Raw genomic sequence first — 25,232 nt, forward strand, 5'->3', positions numbered from 1 at the left:
ATATCTGATTGGTATGTGTGTGTTTGTGCGTGTATGTGAGTGTGTCCATGGTTTGTTTAGACTGGTCGGGAAAGCGTGAGACCAGAGTGAGTGGGCAGAGGCCATACTTTAGGGTTCAAAGTAAAGCGGGGAGGGACCCCCTCGTTTTGGAGGAATGTCGAGGAGGAGGCCTGATGGTTAGCTGGAGATGGTGTAATTAAGGGGTGTGATTGTGAGAACCTTCCCTTCCCCGGGCCCTGCAAGGGTCACAGATAAAAGAGCAGCCCTCAGCCTCCGTCGCTCTCATGTACGGGAAAAATCCCAGAAATGCTCATTTAAGGGCCAAGAAATGCATGCGTGCAAATGCGTGGTTGCGTCAGCGTGCGTAGTCAGAGGGCTGGATGGCTCTCCACCTGAGGAGACTTTTACAAGTGCAGAGACAGTGGCTGCAGGTCGTCAGATTGTGGTTCCCCGATACTAAGGGGACAGAGATTCTGAGGAACGTCATAAATTAGAAAGCTCTGGAAGGCTCCTTCTAATCATACGTGCCTGTGTGTCGCCCTCCTGGTGTGGGTGGTGTAATTTGGCCCTGCCTGATGTGCTATTTGCAGAGTGAGAGCTTGATGACACATTGACATGCACTTCTTCTGCACTGTGTGTCATGAGAGGTGGCAGGGTGTGGCGTGGGAGTGTGTTGTTTTTTTTGATGACCAAATGCTTTTGTCAGGTTAGAAATTGAAATATTGTGCTCGTCTTTATTCCCCCTCCCCTTTTGAACCCACAAACCTCATATGATAGCCAAAACCTTTAGGATGCAGGTGATCTCAGACCGCCATTCTGACTTTAATGCTGACCTGATATCAGTTTTGAAGGCGGACACAGACTGAAGCAGCGATTCAGAGCCCTAATGGGATGTATTCTTCCTGCTGTAGTGCACCATTAGTTGAAAACATGTGAGCTTGTGTGTTTGCATCCAGGCGATTGGATGTCTGTTGATAGAAGTCGGTATGACGTACATCCTCACCTCCTCTGCTCTGTGTCTGTTCATTTGCTCCCCTGACACAAGAAGACCAGGAAGTGAAAACGTCAGGCAAAACAAGTTTTCTGAAATACACTTGAGTCCCAAGGAGAAATGATTCACATGGCACTGGCAGTTTTTTGTTTTGTTTTTTTTTTTTGTGTGTGTTTTGCGGCATAGACGGTATAATCCTTTCAAGGACCCCCCTCCCCTCCCCAAATCCCCTCTCTCTCGATCAACTCCAGATGAGAGGGCTTCTCAGACCCTGATCTCTCCTCTCTCCTTCTTCTTCTTTCTCTAGGGTGCAGGATAGAGAACTGCGAGTCCTGTTTCAGTAAAGACTTCTGCACCAAGTGCAAGTCAGGTTTTTACCTACACAAAGGGCGCTGCTTTGATAAGTGTCCCGAGGGCTTTGCCCCGCTGGAGGACACCATGGAGTGTGGAGGTATGTGAAACAACACAGATATGGAACAAAATCAAAGTTCATATGGTCATGAAAGACTTGGAAAAGTAATGGAATTTGAAACTAGCAATTGCCAGGCTTGGAAAGGTTTTTGAAAAATAAATAAAGCCAGAAAACTGTGGAAAAGTCGTGAAAATTTTCTTCAGAAACACCTGAATATTAGACTATAATTGGTTCAGCTTAGAATGACTGAGAAAAATCTCTTTGGTTAGTATTGATCTACTTTAATGCATGTTTATGTTGTAGTTAACCACGTAGCTTGACATTAATTATAGTTAAATATACGTTGGTAAATTTTGACATGGAATTCTCACAGGCTTTGGAAAAGCCATGTAAATTTATTGGTAAAATGGGTATGAACCCTGAAAAAAGACTGAAACCGAGAGTCGAAACAACTTTTACACCTGCTAACAGTACTGAACACCTCTCCAACATGCTTGTTACGGACATAAAAAAAACAAGAGGGTCAACCAAGACCACACCCTGGGAGGTTATAGTTCCTTCACTCTAGATTAAAACTTGACCTGGGGTCCCGCTACACATCACTGTCTCCGTGTCTGTGCAGAGGGCTGCGAGGTGGGCCAGTGGAGCGAATGGGGAGCCTGCACCAGAAGAAACAAAACCTGTGGCTATAAGTGGGGTCTGGAGACCCGGACGCGGCACATTGTAAAGAAACCACCCAAGGACACGATACCCTGTCCCACCATCGCTGAATCCAGGATGTGCAAAATGGCCATGAGGCACTGCAGGAGAGGTAAGGATGTTTTACAGCTGTGTGATATTCCGTCAGTCACTTATAACTCCATCCACATTGGCTTTAAACTTTACACTACTCTGGTGCATATGAAAGAAAACAGCCCACTTATGCCTCAGGAGATCCCCCTCCCCTTTCCACTTCCACCTGTCTCCTGTAACCCTTACACTCAACCTTGTTTTTTCACCGTCTGTGTTTTTGAGGCGCACAGTGACGCTTCCGTGCATGAAATATCAGTATTTTTCCATGGCGGCCTTGTTCAAGTCAGTTCTTTTTCTGAGGTATATTTTTCCCCCCATCTCCCTTCTTTAAGTATGATCTGCAGGTTTCCTCAATGGCCGTCTCTGTTTCCTCCCGTCAGTTTGAGAGATATTTGCGGCGCACACAGTATGTGTGTCAGACCGTTAAGTGAGAAGTCAAATCTGGAATTTCTCTGTGTGTGAATACAGCTAAAGGAAATATTTTTTCCAAAAAGTAAACCATTTTTCTCAGACGGTCCAAACACACCATTCAGGGTGATGGCCTCAGTTTGCAGTGCTTTTAAAATAAATGTCCTCTCCTTTAATGTACTTTTAAGTCTTTCATAAAGTTTGGATTAAGTTAGGCTGAGTGTAAATATTTAATTCACCAAATAAGGAGGCAATTACAGTGGCGGACATCATTCAGGCTGTCTAAAAAAAGGAAACATTGTTTAAGAGGAAAATGTTCTAGTGCGTCAAATGGAAGGATGATATAGTGAAGTGTTGAAAGAGTTAATAAACTTGAAATAAACCCTGTTGGTTTCTCATATTTCAACACTAGCAAGGCAGTCACTGCTCTCGGGGTTGGAAACTGTGATTCCATGGCACATTTAGTTCCTAAAGCCTGTCCTGCTTGTCAGGGAAATTCTCCCCAACCCCCACACACCTCTTCATGCCTTTGCCTTGCCGCCTTGACCTTTTCCAGAGACTTTATGACCTTCTTTAATTAAAATTTGGTATTGTGCACATGGTTACCGCTGTCAATGATCTCTGGCATAAAGTCACGCATGAAAACTTGTTGTAAACCCTGAATAGCAGAACCATTTTTCTTCAGCTCTTTAGAAAGCAACAGCAGACTCCCCATGTCCATCTTACTTAACGCGACTGTTCCCCGGTGATGTGGTCATAGTAAATCACTTACAGTTCCATATTCACAGGCTGAGTTTAAAAGCTGTGTAAAAGTGCCACTGTGTGTGCATCGTAGGACTCCCAGCGCTCGTGACACGCTTTAATACAGGTACAATTCAGACCTAGGCATGTGTTCCCCCGCTGCTTAACCGCTTGTGAAAAACCCCTGCGCTTGGCAAAAAAAAAAAAAAGTCAAATGCAACACTCAGTTCAAATAAACATAAAGTTGAGCAGGATGGAGAAGCGAAAATGTCAGTGAGAAATGCGTCACAGATCCAGCACACTCACCACCTTCCACACCATAAAATAATCACTTCCTGCAAGTGACAGTAAAGAGCAGCCGTACTCCAGCGGTGTTGCTCAAAGCAACCTGTGGAAACTTACCCCAGAAAAAGGAAATACGAATTAAGTGTGTTTTCCTTCGATGAAAAAGCGAAATAATAGGCTCAGCGATGCCGTCAGAAGATGGAGGTATGGCCGCATGGTAGAGGAAGAGTCATGTAGCAAAATGTAGTGAGGTCTGACGAGGTACCTTCGGTTAGCGTCTGCAAGTTGCAGTTTTTCTTTGGGAAATTTGAGTTAAAGAATCACCCCATCGGGGCTTATTCAAAAAAGGAGTTTCCATCTCTTCTTTTGGACATTTATGTTCTTCAGAAAAGGCAAAACCCACCACAAGCGAGGTTTTTTTTTTGTTTTTTTGACATTGATGGAAACCCAAAGTCTGAATTGCAGCTCATCTGGACCTCAGTTTTGAGGAAGAACGTCAGTATGAGGTGCCTTCCCTTAAAAACAGGCCTCGCAATGAAAGAGGAGCTTATAATGGTCACAAGGATGTAAAAATGAACATTTTTGTCAGCTCCTCAAGCACAAACATGTCGGATAAGCACAGGATTATATAACTGCCGCCAATATAGATGCTGCGGATTAAATGGAGACAGGAAGTAAAGGAACGCAGCATAGGTAGGTATACATTATTTATGGCGGTGCTTATCTGATCACCCTGGCTTATATTTCTACATATCTACCAAACTCTACTGGACGTCACTGACTGACAGATCCCTGTCTTCAAGCTTTGTCGAGACGCACAAGGTCGACGTGAGCGATCTTATTCTTTTCCCCCTCAGTGTCTGGAAAGATCTAATCCCTCTGTGAAACAATACACAAGCAGGGAAACCGGAGCCCAGATAATGTCAAGAGGGGAAGCATTTTCACAGCAAACATGACGAGTCGTGTAAACCTCGCCTCGTGTGTTCCATGTAAGTTGCAGATCAGTGTAAACAGAGTATATCATTTGCACTGCTGGGATTCATTTGCTGTTCTCACTCAGTGTTGCTAGTGTCCTGATAATACACCCGAAACCTTTTGTGGAGGATGTACAAAATATCTGGCTGTACCGTCAGTGTTATTTCTTCCAACCGCTTGGCAAAAACATGTTTGGCAGTTAAGTGTGTTTCCACCAGTTGGGTTGTACTTATTGTCATGCTCCAACTTTCTGACAATTCAAGACAGCTTTATTTGGACATGTAACTACAGAATCAATTTCAAAGTATCTAAAACCATACTGAATGGATTAGCTTGTTTGTTGGAGCTTTCTACAATGAGATTAAAGCGATTCTTCAGTCGAAGAAGTGTATTTTGCCTTTCAAGTACTCACAAATAGGTGTCTTGATCTGATCTCACTTCTTTGTGATAATGCAGAAAGAGCCAGCTGCCTATACCTAGCTTGAGGCTAATAGCGACTGACAGCTAACAACAGCTACAGCAACAAAAGAACAGCAAAACGGTCTGTTTACGAGCTCTCAACCACATCATCTGGTATAATCCAACACTTCTTTATCCAGCCATATGCTCAGTAATTCACAAACTCTTTTATTGGAGCTAAAAACAAACGATAACACTTCACATTCTACGCTACTGTGAACAGACTTCAGCTGAATGTATCAGCTGGTCGCAAACTAGAAAAGTTATATTTGGTTTTAAGCTTAAATCGAAGTGTTTGTGGACCTTACTTGTGGGGTAAAGAAGGGTTAGATTCTGCCAGAAGAAGAGCTTCAAATTTTGTCAACAGACATTTTGGGGATATTTTGTTATTTTTAGCCATTAGATGCAATGAGGTTCAACGCTAAATATATGCAACTGGCTCTGTCTGAATGAGTTCCAAACCAGTGATGCAGGAGGAGCAGCTCCAGACGCCGAATTGTGACTCCTTTAAATGTAAAATACACTTTTTTGGGGGAGGCATCACTTGAAACAGCTTGTGCCATTATTTATAGACAAAATGTCTTTCCATTGCTATTAATCACATTACCTCTAAAAACATCACATGATCAGAGACCAACTCCAATTTTTAACAAATCCTGCAATCTGAAACCAGCTTTTCCAATTTAATGCATAAGTTTCACATAACACTTGGATGGAAAATGTGTTAGCACATCTTAAGAGAAATCAGGAAGTCTCAACTCGTGGCTGCATGGCTAGTGTGTGTGTGTGTGTGTGTGTGTGTGTGTGTGTGTGTGTGTGTGTGTTCTCGTACTTGCGACATATTAAGGACTAGAATATTCATTTAACCAACAGAGTGAGGACATTTTTGGAAAGTGAGGACATTTTAGCCAGTCCTTACATCTTCAAAGGGCTGTTTGAGGGTCAAGACTTGGTTTTAGGGTCGAGGTTAGAATCGGGTTCTGGTTAGGTTTAGGGTCAAGGTTAGTGTCAGGCAGTCAGTTGAGATGGTTAGGTTTAGGTGCTAGGTTATGTATTATATCAATGAAAGTCCTCACAGAGATATAAGTACAAGGATGTGTGTGTGTGAGTGTGTGAGTGAGAGAGAGAGAGAGAGAGACGATTGCATTTAACCCTTGAGACAGTCTTCTACCCTTGAGATCCCTGGAGTGCAGCTGCGTTAAGGCTATAACAATAACAAGACTTTATTAATAGCTACTATCAGCATTGGCAGACTGGGCTCTCCTCTCTGTCCTGCGAGCTGATGGGAGGCGAGGAGACGAAAGGTGAGCAGAGTGATAACACTGCAGCGCCGACTGTTCCATATTGATGCCATTAAGGAATTCCCTACAGAGATTTCCCAGCGAGCCCTGTCATCAGATTCACTGGTCTACAAACAGACGTGTGTGACAAGTTCTACTGCCCTGCCCGGCCTATCAATCCATCCGTGTGTTTTCCTTTCGATCTTTCTCGCCCACCCACTCTACTATTACAACAGCTGCTTCTACCATTGACATTAGATGTTGTGTAAACAACGTGAAATGTTAAAGCTCTCAAAACTTCCACACTCTTTGGAAAATCCAACACAAACACACCATTGCAACTCAGACTAATTTCAGACAGTTTTACGAATCGGCTTTCAGATTCTCAGACGTTTGTGCAACCTCGTTTGCTTGATTTGTGGGTTAAAATAAATTCATTAAAAGGTCATTACTTACGTAAGAGGCAGCCAGGGTACTGGGGAGCTGAGCTGGAGCAGGTCCAGGGAGGGAAAACAGTCCAGTCCACTCCAGGGATAACTAAATCATCTTCATTTATTACCACAAATCTGTATCACAACCATCAGTGTGTGCGCTTTTAGAACTGACACTGGAGTGAAACCACAAATCTGTATCACAACCATCAGTGTGTTCGATTTTTAAACTGATGCTGGAGTGAGATGTCCTTTGACTTTGATCAGCATATTGATACGGGAGCGTTTGAGGCATGCTCCTGCACCAGCTAGCAGGAAATATCTTAGCCAACTGATTTATACTTCTCCATCAAAACATTTTTAGGTCCAACTCCAAAAAACATTAATTCCTGCCATTGTACTCTCAAAAACCTCAATACATTAGCATAGGAGACACACTGCCAAGTAGCTTTTGAGTATTGTAACTACAGCACGACAAAACCACATCAGCACAGCTGTGCGAAGGCTCACAAAGGTCACATGGTCTCCGGTCTGCGTAGAGCTGTCACATTATGCATTTAAATTCAATCAACTTTTATTCCAAGCTCAGATGTCCATATCAGATAAAGATAATACAGAAGGTATACAGAGGGAAAGTTGAAGATATAAATTACATGCACGTAACAATCAAAAGAGGCTCTTAGGCGAATGTCTCTGCAGCTTTTCACGATAACTCTTTGGGTTAAAAAGTCATTTACTTGATGTAAACCAGACAAGATGAGTTGAGCCAAGATAGACCTTGTACGGTAGATATTGTTGTACTCTTCTTGCTATGTATATACATGTGAAGTGTATATGATGATGGGTTGAGATGTGTATTTTACATGATCTACAACTGGAAGTGCTTTCTGACCATGTGTTGAAAGTATGTACAGTCTCTGATGAAGACGATGATGAAGACCTCACTGGGTTTCCTACTGTAAAACCAAAGAAATCTGTCTTGGAACAATTCGGGGCTGATAACCAGATAATGAGAGCTTGTATTCTTGAACTATTCGGTTTCACCCATGAAGCACGATCACCCTGCTGACCTCATGCTAAGAAAATTAAGAGCATCTGAAAGAGGCAGAGAAAGGAAGGAAAAGCGATGTGGTATATAAAAGTAGTAGCTTGGCCACCTGTACTTGGGGAGCTGTAAGGGCCTTGGTGGAAGTATTGATCTCTCCCGTGTGTAACCAGAGAAACTGGTTTTGCTGCAGCGCTGAACTGAGGCCAAGCCCTCCGAGCTACCCGTCATCTTAGATCTCAGATCCTGCCACTCTCCATCATAAAGCCCACTCGTGTTTATTCTTTAACTGTGATAACAACCTCTTCCAGTCTTGGTTGACCGTCCCATTCCATCTTCCATCAGTTTTAAACCTTGGATAAACATGTTTTGCCACACATTCTGTGGAAGATGAGAACCCATCAGTTTAGCACTTCATCACTCCTCCAGTGTGCAACGTAGACAAAACGCTTCCTGTACTAAAGGCCGTCGGACATGACAGAGAGGGGTTCGGTTGTTTATTTACCCCACAAGCACCTACAGTCTGGGGCAGGCCACCAAAGTGAATCCAGATCCTCCCAGGATAGACCAGATCTTAGGAGGATTTGGTTGACTGGCGGGATCTACGCCAGGTTCTGTCAGAAGCCAGTCTGGTTCTGCGGTGAATCCACAGCACTGTGGACCTCCTGGTCCTCACCGTCTGCAAACCATCTGCTTCAAAATCTCGGCTCCCATAAAGCAATGCATGGTGATTGCTTCAAATCTGCTGTGGAGGAAGCTCAACCACCTTGTCTGTGGCGCACACAGCTCCAAACACCAAACAATCCTGTTTTCTGGCAGTTATCATCGCATACGAGTGAGCAGTTAATGCGCGTGCATGCAAATGAGCGTGTGACAGACAATTTTGGTGTTTATGCTTTCTGAGCCAAGAGGTTTAAGCTCTGGCAAAAGATGCCATTCACTTCTGAGCGTTTTAGTTACGCACTCAGCATGATCACATCTGAGTCCGGGGCCTGTGTTTGGCTTGGAAACCTGACATCCAAACACATTTCTGGATGTGTTTTTATTCAGACGTAGCCTTCCACCATGAAGCCAGCTTTTTTCTTAAACAGGCGCACGCTTTCAACTTGAGGCTAATTGATGGAGCATGTTCGTCTTGTCCCAGCGTAAGAGTTCATGGTGTAGTTTGTCCAAGCCAAACAGCAATCTATCTCTGTTCGAGCCACCACTCTGAGCTTTACCCAAAGAACTTGAGAGTGGAGGTTTTACATTTCTTTTTCTACTTATCTCATTATTCCAATTAATGTCCCCTGAGTCAGCTCTATGGGAAGTCAGGACTTTTGGATGAGAGAGCTGGTGCACAGATGACAAGTCCTGCTCTGATTTTTGCCGCAGTGGAATGACGGGTAGTGATTAACGGCGATCTCTGGCCTGGGTAATATCATGGACAATCTGGATCAGTTCTTCCCGCCAGCGGGAGCAGGGTGAGGAGCATTTTCCCAGGACAGAAGGGGAGCACTAATTGGCAGCCGCCCTGTCATAGTGATTATGTGTGCCTCGCACTGCAGCCTGTTGTGACTGGGGGAGCCACGGCTTAATCTTCATTTAATAAGGCTGCTCCATAGGGGCTGACACAGTAGCTGGTTAGAAGGCCTCAGAAGTGCCCTGCCTCCTCTGGATGGTATGGAAAGACGGCTGGGCTGGCTCGGATCTGTATACAGGGCCTAGGGTTAGGTCCCAGTACCCCTCCCCTTCAATAACCACCCACCTCACAAGCGAGCAGGGTTCATTAATTTAATTAACTCTCATCCAAAGCTGGCTCGAAGCATTATTCCCTCATGCTGCGCACACGAGGTGAAACTCTAAAGCGGAGAGTTTTTTTGGAAGGTTTGCGCTGAGCTGTCATGAATAAGATGGTGTGTGAAGAGGACAGACACATCAACCTGTCAGTGACATGGCCTAGTCTCTTGGGTTCTAATGCCAATGGCAGTTATGGTCGCACCGCTGCGGTCACAGTAACAAATGAAATGTTTCAGGAATTTGCAACTCTCTCTCATTCCCCCCTCCTAGTTCTGCTAACCAGATGGAAATTGATTATCTAGGCTCATGTCTCGTAATCAAGAAACTTTTGTTCACAAACCAAACTTTAGGGAGAAAGCCATTACCAGTAGTCAGTTTGGGCTTTTGGGTACATTCCTTATTGGCGGCAGGGGGTGTCTCTGATTAACTTCCCACTAAGTGCCCCTGCTCTCTGACCAAAATAAATATGGCTGCTGTCATTTTGTCAGCAACTGTCTTCAGAGAGCAATATTTGAACCACCCCATGATCCTGCTGGCTTTTATATGGAGCATCCATCGTCATACCACAGGCATGAGCCATAAACATGTGGAGGCCTTTCAAAGACCAGGGGGTGGAGGGATGGAAGGAGAGGAGGTGGAAGAGGAGGGGTCAGCGGTGCTCACTGAAGCTCCATGCTCCACATTATTGTCATCTGGTCTTTTCTGAGCAGGAAGAAAGAGGGGGGTGCGTATGGGGGGGGGGGGGGGGGGGGGTCACACTCTTTTGCCCGGTTGAGTTGTGGTTTTGCTGAAGTGCCTTTTGTAGAGTCATGTACACACATTATATACAACTTCCACTTATTTGTTTGACTCACTCTTTTGTGGTGTGCATCTGTAGCGCATATTTTTGTGAGTGCGATCTGATTGGAGTGTATATTATTTGGGTATTTGTTATAATCTTTAACATAATGGCTCGTGATTTCACAGTTATCCATTTTTCATATATATATATATATATATATATATATATATATATATATATATATATATATATTTGTAAATGAGAAGACACTGAAGTACTCACATAGTTCTCTGAAGCTTTTTCCATGCTTTCATTTACCCCAACAACCCAGAAGAAAATGAGTTAATGCTAACATAAACCTACGTTACAGTAGTAATGTTATTCCAGTGAATGCGCACTGTATATTTTAGACATATTTTAATGTGGAATCTATCAATTTGACAGCCAAAAGAGTCATGTTTACACTCCTATATGCTTCTATTAAGACTTAAATCAACCATTTATGAGGTTGAAGGCATGAATCTCTGCACACACATGCGGTGTGAAGGCTTCGACTTCTGGCAGAGGAAATGAAGCATATGGTCCGACATCAACAGCCCCATCAAAAACAGACGTACACAAACAAACAAAGTGGCAGCAAACTGGAGGAGGAAAGACGAAGGAGTGTGTGTGTGTGTGTCTGTTGGGGGGGGTTGTTACTGTACTAAAATTTTCATGTTCCCATGCCCCACAAACGGGAGCAATTTCCCCCTGCTGTGCAGTATATGGGCTGATATTGCCCATGACAAGTTAGGGACTGTAAAGCAGCGAACATTCCACTTGATGGGCAGTTTGTGCTGTTTCACCCTGTGATTTTTAACAGCAGTTGAGACACGGTCTGAGTCTTTACAGGGATGTGTGGCAGCGGCTTGTGATGGGAGCTTTGAAGTGGGCTTAGACCAATACGGTGTACAGGGCTCTTATTGGTCATTCATAAAATATCTGAGCCCACTTGTTTTATATGAAGGAGGTTCACCCAAGCACCACAGAGGGTAACGATTTCCTTCTTTTCGATCAGATGTGAGGGCAGAGAAATCGATACAGCGAGGTGTTAATTTTACTCAAAAACTTCAAAACCCTGTATTGAAAGTTGCTCACGCTGCTTTAGAAGCAGTTATTGGTATGGATTTGGAGCGACAAGCTTTTAAAGGCTCATACATCCCGACAGGGGCAAAATTCTGGGAAAACACTGAATTTTGTACCATATTGTAAGTTCTTTGGGCGTGAAAAATTCAATATTAAACAAAAATATCATCCCTTCTTTGCTTTGGTCCAAAAATATCAAGCAAGTATATCAATGTAGTCTTGGTTACAGAAGGCCCCTGGTATCAGGGTTTCTCACCTCATATTTAGTTAATCCAAGCTGGTCAGGGAGCTCTGTCTGTTTGTGTTGCATCTCGGCACCTCCTCTCTCTGTCTGCCAGACCTCTAGTCCAGCACCGCTGCCAACTCTCATGTGGGCCGCAAAACCTTTCATCTCCGCATACACCAAGCCAGGCAGATGAGGATGCACACACACACACACACACACACACGCATTCAGAGTGTGAGAAACAAGTAATAGACACTGACAAACAATAAAACAGACCTCACAGGCAGAACAAGTCGCCACATTATCAGCTCTCGTTCTCGGCCCTTTTTCCATTCTTTTTTCCTGTCTCGGATTCTAATGACACTCTCTCGCTTGTGTATCACATATCACAGTGCGTGGCTGTTTAAGGAACAATGTGCATGCCACAGAGGAGGATGTGTTCGCGTGGCGCACATTGTTCAGACCGGCCCTGCTTACACTGGAGTCCTCCCTCTCTAGCGGTCTGGCTTGAGGGGAGAAGAAGGAAGGCGAGGGGTGCCTGAGAACATCTGGTGCACAGTTGCACTGGCTCAGCCACCAGAAGCCCCTGTCCTCTCCCCTCCTCATCTTCCCTCCCCTACTTCCCTGTTTTTCACCATATCTGGGAGGTGTTTTTATACACACATCACAGCTTTTAATCCCATCTAGTAATTCAGAGAGGGGTTGTGACTTCTGACCCACTCATGTCCAGCGTAGAGACATGCAGACACAACAAGTATAGACCTGCTGGCCCTCGGCTATGTGCGCATTTGTGTTTCTGGTTGTTTTTCTGTGTTTATGTGCTTGTGTGTCAACGAACTGTGACAAACATGGGTGGGGGGCGGGGGCAGACTAAATGCAGAGCCATTAGAGGGTTAAGTAGAGGCCAGGCTACAGAGCGCTGTACTGCACTCCCATCATCAGAGAGGAGCTGAACACTGAGGTGATGTCACAGGTTAAACATTAGGAGCAGGTTCACAAAAACACAAGCCCCAGGCAGCCTCCACAAGCCCGTCCCAGGTTACAGACAGCTTATGAGCTGGAGGGAAAGTCTTAGTGTCACTGTCCTGCATGGGAGGTGTGGGATTTTTATTCTGAAGTTTTATGTTTGTATTAACATGGACATCTTAAAGGAAAAATTTGGGGAAGTACACTTCTTGTCAGTCATTTTTAGAGACAGACACATAGATAGATACCCTTCTCTCTGTGTGCATTCCAGAGCTGCGGACCCCCTTCCAGACAGCTAGTTAGCTTAGCTTCAAAGAATGCTAAGGATGTGGGAGCACATCACCTCAAAAGTCATCAAAGACACTTTTCTCGTCTTTGCCTCCATTCATCGAACTCAGGTTGTGTATAGCATTCACAGTGAAGAAAAACTGATGAAAATGACAAGATGGTGTTATTTTACGTACCAAGAAATACTCTCCTGACCGGTCGCAGTGAATTAATGTAACTCAGTCATTACTTGGATCAACAAAAATGTTTGTTAACTGGCTTTGTAAGAGAGGTTGAGGAGGATTACTTCTGGATCAACAAACCAAGACCCTGATCCTGGTCCGTTTGAACCCGAACAAACACAGAGAAGGAACTGACAGGACAGGAGGAGGTGGCTTTTAAAATAACAGTATCTTGTGGTTATCACCGTGTTTTGTTTTGTTTTTCACCATGAATGTTAAGCACTGACCCAATTCTATTAATGCAGGCAAAAAAAACTTTTTTTTTCAGAAAAGTATATTTTCAGATATATTTACCTCGCGTCTTCTTTTTAAACTTCCTATTTGTTTCCCGCCTTTTGTTTTAGAGCGATTCATCTGTATCTTGTTAGTTAATCAGTCCTCTCATCCACAGCTGTGTTCCCCAAATTCCTCAGCCAATCAGCTCCTTCCCTGCCTTCGTCTTCTCCCACCTGTTTCTTGTTTGGTCATGAGTTCAGTTTGTATTTTAGCTACGTTTCTCCCGCGAGTCTTAATTGTCCGCTCGTCTGTTCACTGTTATGTTTTGTGGTCGTCGTGCCCGTTGTGTTTCTCCTCAGTCCGGTTTCTCCTCTTGAGGCGCCGTAGTCAGTTTTGTAATCTTAACTTTAGTTAATTTGATGAGATGAAGTTAATCAGTTCCTGTCCTCCTCCTCCTCCTCCTCCTCATGTGACTGACACATCTAATTCTGATAGTGAGCAACATTAGGAGTCGTGTGCTTGGCCACCTTTTGAATGTATCCAAGTCCAATATTAGCTTGGCTAGATTTTAGTTTTCACTTACTCTTAAGGACAATATTCTCCTTGTTTGCCATCCGGGGCTCAACATTTAGTGTATGGATGATTTTTTTAAAGCTTTTTTTTTTAATGAAAATAACTGCTTAGAATTTTTTTTGTTTAGAAAAACCCGTCACTATGGTGTCCTGGGGAATATAATCAATGTACTATGATGGGAGCAATTATCGCCTTGGCAAAGTTGGATGGAAAGAGAAAAATTTTGAAAAATATTTCCAAACTTTGTCTTTGTGCCTGGACAGTGTTCAGCGCAACCGATACTAGCTGGCACGAAAGAACAACACAACTTTCTAAAAAGAAAGTAATTCCTCATTCGTTCCTTTTCTCATATTCTTTTTTGCGATGTTTCCAAAGTTCTTTTAAAAATTTGACTGTTAAATGGAAACTCGACTTATAAATGCAATGAAAGGAAACTTAGCGACGGTTTGTCTCTGTGGTATTTGGCCCACCTCTCCTGAACTGTAGTTGGACGACGAGCTAAAATGTGACTGGTGATTTCCTCAAAGTTGTTTTTTTAAATTCTCGCAAACTAGACAACAACACTGGGGAAAAAAAGATGCTCATTGCCTTGTCAGGCTACTGGCTTTTGTTGCATATCATAAAAGTACGCCACTGCTATTGATGATTATCAAAACGACACGCCAGCTACAGGAAATAAAGAGAACTGCTGGACACGGGCCTTTTGAGTAAAGGTGCAGCCAGTAAAATTAAGCAAAAAAAATGTGTTCCTTAGTGGCGAAGGGAACTGTAGAGAGGGGTGATAACTCTGCGGGTTCATCCCTACAAGCCTCACCTTTCACGCCAAATCTGGAGAGAAAATCCCAGACATCCTGTAAAGAGAATCTTCCTTTGATATTGCATAGCGTTAAAGTGGAGGGGAATTCTTTTTTCAAAAATATGTCGCTATGAGTGCAATATTTCAGTAATAGTAGACCCTAGAAGGTGCGATATGCATTCCTCAGCCCATTCCTTGGTATGTGCTGTGTGATTGAAGCCAAATAAAACAGATATAAAGAGTGAAAATATTTTAATTACAAGTTTGGACACAAACGATGCATTGTGTGATTTAACCTGTAATTTATACAAAATGCCGCACGTAAATATTTAATCAACACGTTGCAAATGACCTACAACGCAGAAGCTTCTGAGACGGTAACCCCTTTCTGACCTCAGATGCAAATCAAAAATGCTTTTTTAGATTTTGAGTGTTCTGGCATTTACAAAGTAGCCCTTGATGGGTCTCCACGGGGAAAACTCAAGACATGATTGAGTGGTTGCCGCCATGAAACTCAACCCCTTCCAGGTACCATATCAAATCTGTTCCGATGTAAGTGCTTCTTCCCACTGGGTGGCAAGGTTCAGGACCGTGATCCCAACAGGCCTTGAGACATTTCTTTTGGATTAGTGGGAGCTTAAGTCTCCCTTTGATTTGATTCCTTTCTCCTTCCCCTGCTGCATCTCCGACAGATGCTGTTGGTGCTGCTGCTGCCTTCTGGAGCACACAAACCTCTCCTCGGAGAGGTGAGACCCTGAAATGACCGTTGAAATTGCACTGTAATCATACACATCCAAAAACAACAAGAAAATGTCTGCCATATGCCTCAAAGCCCTCTGTTTGTGTTTTAGTGAGTGGAAGGGGGATTATTGACAAGGGTAGGCGGGCGGTGCCTGGATAGATGAGCTGAGCGGCGGTCACTGTGTCTGTGATCAGATCTGTCAGAGCCACTCAGCTGTCCGTCTGCCTGGTGTTTGACAAGTGTTTGATGCAGCACAGGCCTTAGAGAGGATCAGGCCCTTCCTGAATTGGCTTTTCCTTTCACCCGATGCAATAGCAGTTCTGTGAATACATCAAACACCCCACTCCACCCATCCCCTTTTTTCTTCTGCTTAACCCTGTGAAGTAATGAGCTATTTTTATCAAAAAATATGCGCAGTCTGTTAGATCATCACAGGAGACTGAACCTTCCAGAGTTAACAGAACAATCAAAGAAAACAAAAAGGACAGGGCTGCTTGATTCCCTCATCACTGGTCATTGCACGGGGATTGCAGCATGATCCTGACGGCCTCCGTCTCTGTTTTAGTGTCTAAGCCTGTCTGACTTAGCTCGGCTCCCCGCTTGTTAGGGTCTGGTCCTGTTTCGGGACAGTTGTGCTCCATGTCCAAACATGTGAGGGATTTCCTCCCGTAGTTTCCCAGTAGAGAGAAGGGGGGATGAAAGGCCTTGTGCAGAAATGAGATATAAGAGGGAATCATGCTGGACAATTTCCTCTTATATCCTCCTCCGTTCCCTCACAGACCCACAGAGACCAGGAGGATGCAGACCAGGTGGAATTAGAGAATGAAGAGTGTGCACTGCACGCACATGACAAAAATACATAAAAACACACATAGTTGGGAAAGGAGTCCGTGGTTACCTTGACTCACTGTAGCCATAAATTGACTCTTTGCTAAGACCTGGCAAGCTTGCACAGTATATATGAAGTTTTACTTTGCTCACTAACTCACTCTTGAAACAATGGCTATGATTTCATGGATCGCTTTATCTCGATGTTAACCAGATAGATACAAAGGTCATAAATAAGTCCTTCCATTTCTATTCTGGTCAAATGATGTTGACATGTACTGTATAGCCTTCATTGCACTTCTTAGTCTCCACTTCTCCTGGAGTTCTTGCAGAGTTTTGCATCATGTATGACGGTCAAACTGTTGCTCAACACACCCCCAGCTTCCAGGGAGTGGCACAAACTCACCAGTAAGCACAGTGTTTTCTGTAATCATCAAGAAGATACTAAAAAATTTACAGTAGCAGTATGACAGAAAAGGTAGCCAGGTCAATAGGTCCTATGCACTCGGACGTAGAATGTTTTGAGGTAGACATACATCCTCAGGACATGTCAATGTTGAGCTGACAGCGCTGGAGACAGACGGGTGTCCAGGGTGGCTCTCCACCCCTGGTTATGGATTGGCCACCCATGCTGAAACCTATGATCCATCCATCCATCCATTTTCTTCCGTTTGTCCTGTTAAGGGTTGTAGGGGGGAGGTGGGGGTGCCAGGAGCCTATCCCAGAAGCCTTCGGGCGAGAGGCAGGGTTCAACCCGGACAGGTCACCAGTCCATCACAGGACCAACACATAGAGACAGACAACCATCCACACTCACAGTCACACCTACGGTCAATTTAGAGTATCAATCAGCCTCGTCCCCTCTTGATGTCTTTGGACTGTGGGAGGAAGCTGGAGTACCTGGAGAAATTTTCATGATTGCATTCCATTATTTTGTGCCTTTTTCAAATCATCAACCCCCTACATTGCCAGATTTGCCCATTTTTTGGCATTTTTTGATTACTGATCATTGAGCAGGTACTTGATTAATATATATTTGGTTAATCACAAGTCCAGTATGTAAATTGTTTTTTTTTCTGGTAATATACATATGGAGGGGTTTCGATCGTGAGTGGACTAGAAAGCCTCCTGCTACACAGACAAGCCCAGGACTCCCTGATGTATCCTTGGCCTACACTAAATATAAAACTCTAGTTCCGCCGCTGTGAGCTGAAGCTTTTTGCTGATGACTGTCAATTTTATCTCTTGAAAAATACTGGTTTTAGCTAGTCAGCTAGTGCAGTTCTGCTCGGCTGCTGAGCTTTGTTTGCAGGAAGTGTAAATTCACTGTTGTGCGACAAGAGAAGAAGGTTTTAGTATCAGTGTATTTGCACTCATAATACACTCCTTGTCCATGGTAGTCACACGCTGTTACCAGCTGATGCAACTCTTTTCTTCTTGTGTTTTTCATCTTGGAAAAAGAAAGAAATGCAGTCATACACCATCCTCCAAAATCTTTAAATGCAGAGTGCCGCTGTGTTCAAAGGATGGATTTTGGTCCATTATGTGTGAAAAGTATATGGACTGCGTTTACGGCTCGTGCTTTCGAGGGCAGGAGTGTTTGTATCAATCCCCCCCCCCCCCCCCCACGTCACCTTATTGCATGGCCTCTCATCGCTGTGCTAACAACTATATTATTCCTCTCCATCAAGTGGGGTGTGGTGCTTTAATGCAGGGTGAATGCTTAGAGAAGACCCAGAGGCTCGTGGGAGGGGACTGAGTTCGGAAAATCCCCCAAACCCAGGCCCTCAGATGCAGATTCACCTCCTCAGATAATGAATAACTTTTCCCACTTGTCCTCCTGTTCCTCCTGTGCAGGATGTTCTTGTCTTGATCCATTGTCAGGATGAGGCTGCTTTAAAAAATTCAGTTAATCCTGGTGAGATGCTCTTTCAGAGAGGAAGATCGCTGAGTGTAATTGATTACATTAGTCAGGAATTTTTATTTGCTATATAAAAAAGGAAAAGTGCGGAAAAGTACTACTAAAGCCAGGTCCAATTTTATTGGCTTTTACATCATAGTGGCACTGCGAAGATGATAAACCTGAGCTGCAGCTGAAGACGGTAAAATGTAGACAATGTTGGACGAGCTGGAGTGAAGAAACTAAACCCAAGCTGGATCTTGAGCCTGAAAATGATTAATTTCATAAGCTGAACTCAATTCACTTATCTGAAACAAAGATGAATGACTGTCATAACCCTGCGAGATATTTCCTGCTTTATATCCCAGCATGTGGGAATTGTAAGTTGGATCAAAGCTTTTACACAGATCTCATCTTGATATAGAAGCTGTATCTTTGAATAAAGACAAACAGAGTTCACATCTGCAGTAGCTTTCCAGCTCGAATGATCAATTTGCTACTGTATATCCTCAGCATGTTCCTGATTTTTGGATCTGCGGTCTCGTTGTAACCACTCCCTCATGTGCAGCAGCTATCTCCGGCTCCCCTTCCCTTGCCTCGCCCCCACCTACACAACAAATACAAATACAAACATGCTAGGAGCATCGGCACAGACCTCTCTTTGATAAGTTCGGAGCTTTATATATTTATATTTTTTTCATCAGAAATAAAACACAACATTAAGCCATTCATTAAAGTCAACTAAAGCTAATTATCCCTCATTTACCCAAGTGCCCGTGCAGCAGGAGAGCCCCATATACTTAAGCCCAGATGTGTCGATGAGTCAGTCGGGAGATAGCAGACCGCAGAGGGGGCCGCTCACTTCTCTGAGTCCTGTGGTTTCCAGGCACATCAGGCACAGCGGGCCTGTTGTTATGCCTGTTCACCGCCCGGCTGCTTACCCTCATGACACCGTTGGCTGTGTGAAACCACTGTGAAAGGGCAAGGTTCCATTCAGTGGAAAAAAAATATATAGGTCTTAATTCAAAACTGAAAAGTGAGTATCATGCCTCAGTCGCTGGCTCATCTTCATAGAGCTGGAGTCACATGACAGTTACCTCTCTCTGCCACAGGGGGGAAACAGCGTGTTCAGATTTCTGCATTACATTTTGCACTTCTTTACATTTTGGCAGCTCCAAGTGGAAGTGGGAAAAGCATAACAGTTGGCAGGGTGTCATGACCCAGAAACCGTATCACGTCATGTGATATAACTGCTCAAACCCTCTTTTTTTTTTTTTTTCCTGGGTGTTTGGTACACTACCCCCACCAGACCTGTAGAAATAATAGCTGAACTGCTTTACCACGTGGAAATCTTTCCCATGTTGCTGTTTATTCTCAAGATGAAGTGGGATGTATGCAGAAGCATTTACAGTAATCTCGCGGTGTGCAGCTAAGTATGAAGCTCTGACCTTGATACATTAATTCAGGCAAAAACAGTACTGCACGGGTGAGATGCTAATTCAAATTACTGTGGATTTTTCCAAATTGCTTTAATATCCCCCACTAATAAGACGCAATGGAAACTTTTGTGAGTGTGTATGTTTTTCTGTCTTTGGGGAATAACCTCCATCTCCATTTTTTTTTTATGACATATACCTCAACAAAATCCCTTGTAAAATTTGTTATCTGTTTGTTCACTGCGCGATTTAAACTAACCTGGCAAGAAATGACTGCTGGTTTCTAGTGCTGGTTTCTAGTGCTGCTTTCAGGTACCGGGCGCCAGGTGAGAAATCTTTGCACAGAAATCTTGTCTGACACAAAAATACTGGCGAGCACATTTATGGATGAAGTTAAGAAGAGAAAAATGTGACCCTGACTTCATGCTAGTCACTCAGTCAATGTAATGCTAGCAGTCAGCAAGTGCTTTTAGATTTTTTTTTTTTTAAATCAGAAGTTTGTTTTTTATTGCTTTTGAGACCAGAACAGAGACAAGACAGACAGCTTTCAACACAAGGCTTTGGATACTCTAAATTGACCGTAAGTGTGACTGTGAGTGGGAATGGTTGTCTGTCTCTATGTGTTGGCCCCGCGATGGATTGGTGACCTGTTCAGGGTGAACCCCGCCTCTCGCCTGAAGGCTGCTGTAATAGGCTCCACCCCCCCCCCCCCCAACACCCTTAACAGGATAAACGGAAGAAAATGGAAGGATGAGGCTTTGGAAAAGAAAAACGGAATGGCTGCACAGGGATACCGAATTACATAGTTGGAAAGAAAATTAAATCAGCACGTTGACACAATTACCTGAGGAAATTTATTTTAGAAAATAACAGCAAATAACTAAAGTTATTATTATTATAATTTAGTGAACTAAATTTTTTTTAAAAACAACTTCTAAAGAAACCTCGGTCTCGTAATGATGTTGATCATAAGCGTGACGGATGAACAAAAATTGTTTTTGCCTCATGTATTTGTTTCCGTCTGTCTCAGTCTTGTTGCCAGTATCTTTTCTTTTTTTTATTGCAAATTGTACAACAGTATTGCAGTACTCTGCTACTGTACCTCCTAAATTTACAAACTTGAATGTGCTAGCGTCCTGTATTTCATCACCTGCACCAGCAGAGTTTGCTGCTGCTCAACAAAAAAAGTTGTGTTCATTAACAAAGATAAAAAAAAGTGTCCTCATGCCCGGATTGCACATGTTTTTGTTTTGTTTTTTTTGTTTTTTTTACAACAAACTTCCTGTAATGAGGCAAACTGGGAGTGATAAACAGCGCCATCTAGTGTTTTTCTTCAGAACCCGAGTGGTGGAGATGGCTCTGTCAGGCTGATTTAAGTTAACCGCATTTTTCACAAAGATGTAGTGATTCAAAATGTCCTCTACCAAACGGCTGAGCAGAACATTAAGAGGATATAAATCTTGCCCTGTGCAGCTTTAAAATAATAAACCTTACATGGATTGGTAAGAAACCATCTGGTCTTGAGTGGGGCCCTTTTTAACTTCCCCCCGCTCATACAGAGTCAGAGCTGCAGTAGGTGAGGGTCCAGCAGAGCTCAATACATTTACCGCAAGTTTCTTTTGTCTTAAGTGTCAGCTGGGAGACTTTGGTCACCTCAGTCAACAAGCTCGAATACCCCTGACGTCTGTTGTTGTTTGGACCGTAGAAACAAAGACAGAAAGGTGGAGGCTGAAAATTTGTCCCACAGAGACGTTAAAGTTTCTCAAAGTGTTTACATAAACGACTGCTCTATAGGCGTGGAGGACGGGTCCAGAGACACCCAGGGGCGCTGAGTTAGATTGTTGTTTGGGCCGGTGAGAAGGGTATTGATGAGCAGTGATGCCAAATTCGACACGTTTCAGCGTCAGGATGGGCGTGGTCAGCCAACCTTCCCCAAATGATTATCTTAAAATAGATTAACAGTACTGACCGTCGCATCACAGATGGACCTGGTGTGTTTCACCTTAATAAATGTACCTTAAAGCTAAGGTAACTTATTAGTGAATATTAATTTGCTACTCAATAAGTAACGTGCATTGAACTAATACTGCAGTTAGACATTTATGGATGACAACTTCACATGCTTGTATGAGAGCGTGTCTTGGAAACATGAGGGGTCATGCCCTATCTTCCCAGCATGGTCACATCCAGCATGGAATTACAACTTTCCAAGCACATCGGATCATTCCCCGTCATTTCTGAAAAACCGTGGAAGCATCTCAGTGAGGGCGTAGTTAGAGAAAGTACTTCTGGATCGCCAGAACGTTGACTACTTGCAGCTTTTTGGAAGTTGTCCTAATGTAACATCTGTCATGGAAGGTTCCTACTTGATAACCTACCTTAGAGCGCTCAAGCCAGAGGTGGTAACCCAAACAGCACAAGGAACAGTTAACATATTGTGAAATGCAGTAGAGCGTCACTTTGAACTCTGAGTAGAATGATGGGGAACTTTAATGTTCAGGGTCATCATCTGTTCCTTTGGCTTCCTGGACCAGCTGAGGCTGACTCTTGGTGGTGTGATAGACCTTCTCCAGAGGGGGAAAAACAGGCTGTCTGCGCTGACCATCGGCCGTATTAATCACTGTGTCATTCATGCATGTTTTGCCGGGACTTTTCCGCTTAGAGACATAATCTCTGAGTTGGATTTTCACTTTAATTTATCGTCAGTGAAACGAAGCATCAAAGAGCGGCGCGGTGAGCTAACCTGCTTTTTAATCTCCGCACAGATCCTCCACCAGGTCACAGATGAGAAAATAATGACCGACCTAATCCCAACATTAGCTTTTTAAATTGGAATGCGTATGTTTTAAATCATTCTCGCCCAGCGGCGCAGTGATAGTAAACAGAGCATGGCGCAAAGAGAATGGCGGAAATAAAGAGTGAATGAAAGAGTGTGATCCAGAGTAACCTTGTTAGAGCAAAGTGACACTGTGCAGAGAGCCTCTTGTCAGTTGGTTGGCAAGATGAGCTTCTTGTAAATGATTGTCTCTCAGTCAAAAGGCTGATTTCTTTTTTCCAACATCTGACTTTATTTGTGTCTGTGCTGCAGGATTTCCTACTAGTTTTTCCTCTCAAATATTCAAGCTTTTTCACTCATTCCAGGTCTGCAACAAGGGTCTTTGTTTTGACGCTTTTTCATCTGTAAAATGTTCTCTCCTTCCTTTTCCAGCAGGTACGAACTGAAGCGAATATTTGCTTTTAATGTAAGCTGAGACAACCACAGTGTTTCTCCGCACGCACAAAACATCAGAAAGCTCCATTAAAAGTTTTGGCCTGGCCTGGGCCTGGGCCTTAATGAACTACAGGGCATCCGAGGTCACGCCGCTGTGTCCCACCTATAAATCAAGTGAAAACTACATTTAGCAGCAGTATGGGGCAGTGTATGTAACCTTTTGTCAGACAGTTGCTGGTGTGTGAGTCAGGAGAACGCTGGCTGGCTACACATCCTTTCCCCTTCACAGCATTATAAATGTATGTGTGAGGAGGCCCTTAATGGCTGCTAATCCAATTTCTGCCACTGAAATCAAATCTCACTGGCGCCAGTAGTTCTCTCCTTCCCTCACAAATAATGGCCTCCGCTTTGGCCTGGTTATGAAAAAGACGAGCCGCCAAAAAATCCGGCTTTACCTTCCTTAAGTCCACCAGAATCTACTTCAAAATTGTTCTGATTTATTTTACGGCCCCCACCCTTCCTCTTCCTTCTCCCCCCCTGCTTTTGTCCTACGAAGGTTATTAATTGACCGCCTGCGCCGAGTGGAGCGATGGGGTAACAGGAGAACTGGGGAGAGTTTTCAGCAGTATAGGATCCCATTTACCGTACGTCTTAATGCCTTCTCGAGGTCAGCCATCGATTTTTCTCAACCCGCAAGCAATGGAGATAAGATTAGGCCTTCGATTCCTGCAGGGCCGTTAGTGGATGAAATCATTTGGCCTGTGCGACGCTCAGTGCTTTGCTGTTTTTTAGCAAGTCACGGCCTTTGTGATTATAGGGTAACATATAGATAACCCCACAGTAGCCTGGGGGCCAGTAAAGGAAAAGTTCCTTGTCTCGAGTGGAGGAGGAGGAGGAGGAGGAGGAGAAATGACTCCTCGTATGAATTGTGACACAAAGGTAAATAGAAGTCTGATTTCATTGGAAAACGACACTCTTGCATAATGCAGATTTTCTCTCTCATGTAAACTTATACATATTCTTGAGTTTGGTCCGCTTTTCCAAAACAAAGATATTAGCTTTGACACAGATGAAGGGAGCTTTTTTGGCTTTGGCTTCCTTCCCCGTGGATATGGATTTGACTGATTATCTTTCAGTGCATCAGTTGGACAAGTAGTCATGTTGCCGTTCCGCAAGGAGATATTATTCTGCAGTGCGAGCCTAATAATATGATACGTCTAATAGCGCTTAACTCATTGTTGGATCTCCACCATGCAGTCGTCTCAATTATTGCTGAGAGCCTCAAATATCATCGCAGGGAAAAGGGAGAAGAAGAAAGATGGGGAAGACAAAGAAAAAAGCGTAGATCCTGACTGGCTTTTGAGAGGTTATTGAGGAACGTCCACCACAGTGCGTGCAGACAAGTTTAATATCTCTTTGCTCACTGGTTTGGCAGTGGAAACTTTTGGAAATGACACTAAGTGCTTCTCAAGCTCGCGTAGGTGATATAGAAGCTTGCAATCACGGCACATATTGGGCATCTTTTTCTTTTTCTTTTTTTTTTTTTTTTTTTACACACACGCACGTTTACATAAACAAATTCCACAAAGGTCATTTCTGACAGCGGTAAACAACCGCTCCACCGCAGGCTCTGCTTCTGATTCAGAAATACAAAACATTTTGATTTGCGCTTGAGATTTTCCCTTTTTTTTTTTTTTTCTTCCCTTTTCCCTGTTTGTTTGTTTGATTTACTTTCATTTTAAACTCAAACACAAATGTCAAGCTGGCAAACAACAACAACAAAAAAAAGATGGTATCTATGAGGGAAAACTAAACATTGGTGAAATTATGGTTTGCTGTAGTGAGAGTCGATGCGAGCCAGAGCGGAAAGAAAAAAGTATAAAGGGAGATTCTAATTCCCTGATAAAAGACATTCTCTTTTGATTTCATCTTTAGTTGCAATGCAAAAAAACAAAAACAAAACCCCAAACAAACAAAAAACAAAAACAGGGAAAAGATTTGAAGCTCACGGTGCCTTCCAAGACAAAATTATCTTTACATGCTGTAGGATTTATGAATTTGTTCTTGGTTTTGAAAGCAATTGAGATGACTTAATCATTTTTTTCCAGGCAAATTAAACTGTTTCCTCTGTGAACCTTGCTAATCAGCTTAAGTGATTACATCGGTCGTAAATATGAGATGATGAAAGCTCAGTGTACAGAGAGAGAGGGGGAGAGAGAGGGGGGGGGAGAGGGAGAGGGAGAGGGAGCCCTGCAGAAAGGCTAAATGGGAGTTCTTGGACAGATATGATAGACAATCTCATTAGGGTTGTTTCAGGAGTGAGGG

The 25,232-nt window shown here is 43.5% G+C and overlaps 1 protein-coding gene across 3 annotated transcripts in view; it reads left to right on the forward strand.

Moving 5' to 3' along the window:
• rspo2 (R-spondin 2) overlaps window positions 1-25,232 on the forward strand; it is a 68,541-nt gene that overhangs the window by 36,513 nt on the left and 6,796 nt on the right. For all 3 annotated transcript variants that reach the window (XM_086217363.1, XM_086217364.1, XM_086217365.1), the window contains 2 exons: window positions 1,299-1,442; window positions 2,026-2,214. In XM_086217363.1, the coding sequence (XP_086073489.1) occupies window positions 1,299-1,442; window positions 2,026-2,214 (333 nt within the window). The remainder of the gene's footprint in view (window positions 1-1,298; window positions 1,443-2,025; window positions 2,215-25,232) is intronic.

Source organism: Aulostomus chinensis, chromosome 11 (genome assembly GCF_037954235.1).
Source record: "Aulostomus chinensis isolate RoL2024-O1b breed Wild chromosome 11, RoL_Achi_v1.0, whole genome shotgun sequence".
Lineage (NCBI taxonomy): Eukaryota > Metazoa > Chordata > Actinopteri > Syngnathiformes > Aulostomidae > Aulostomus > Aulostomus chinensis.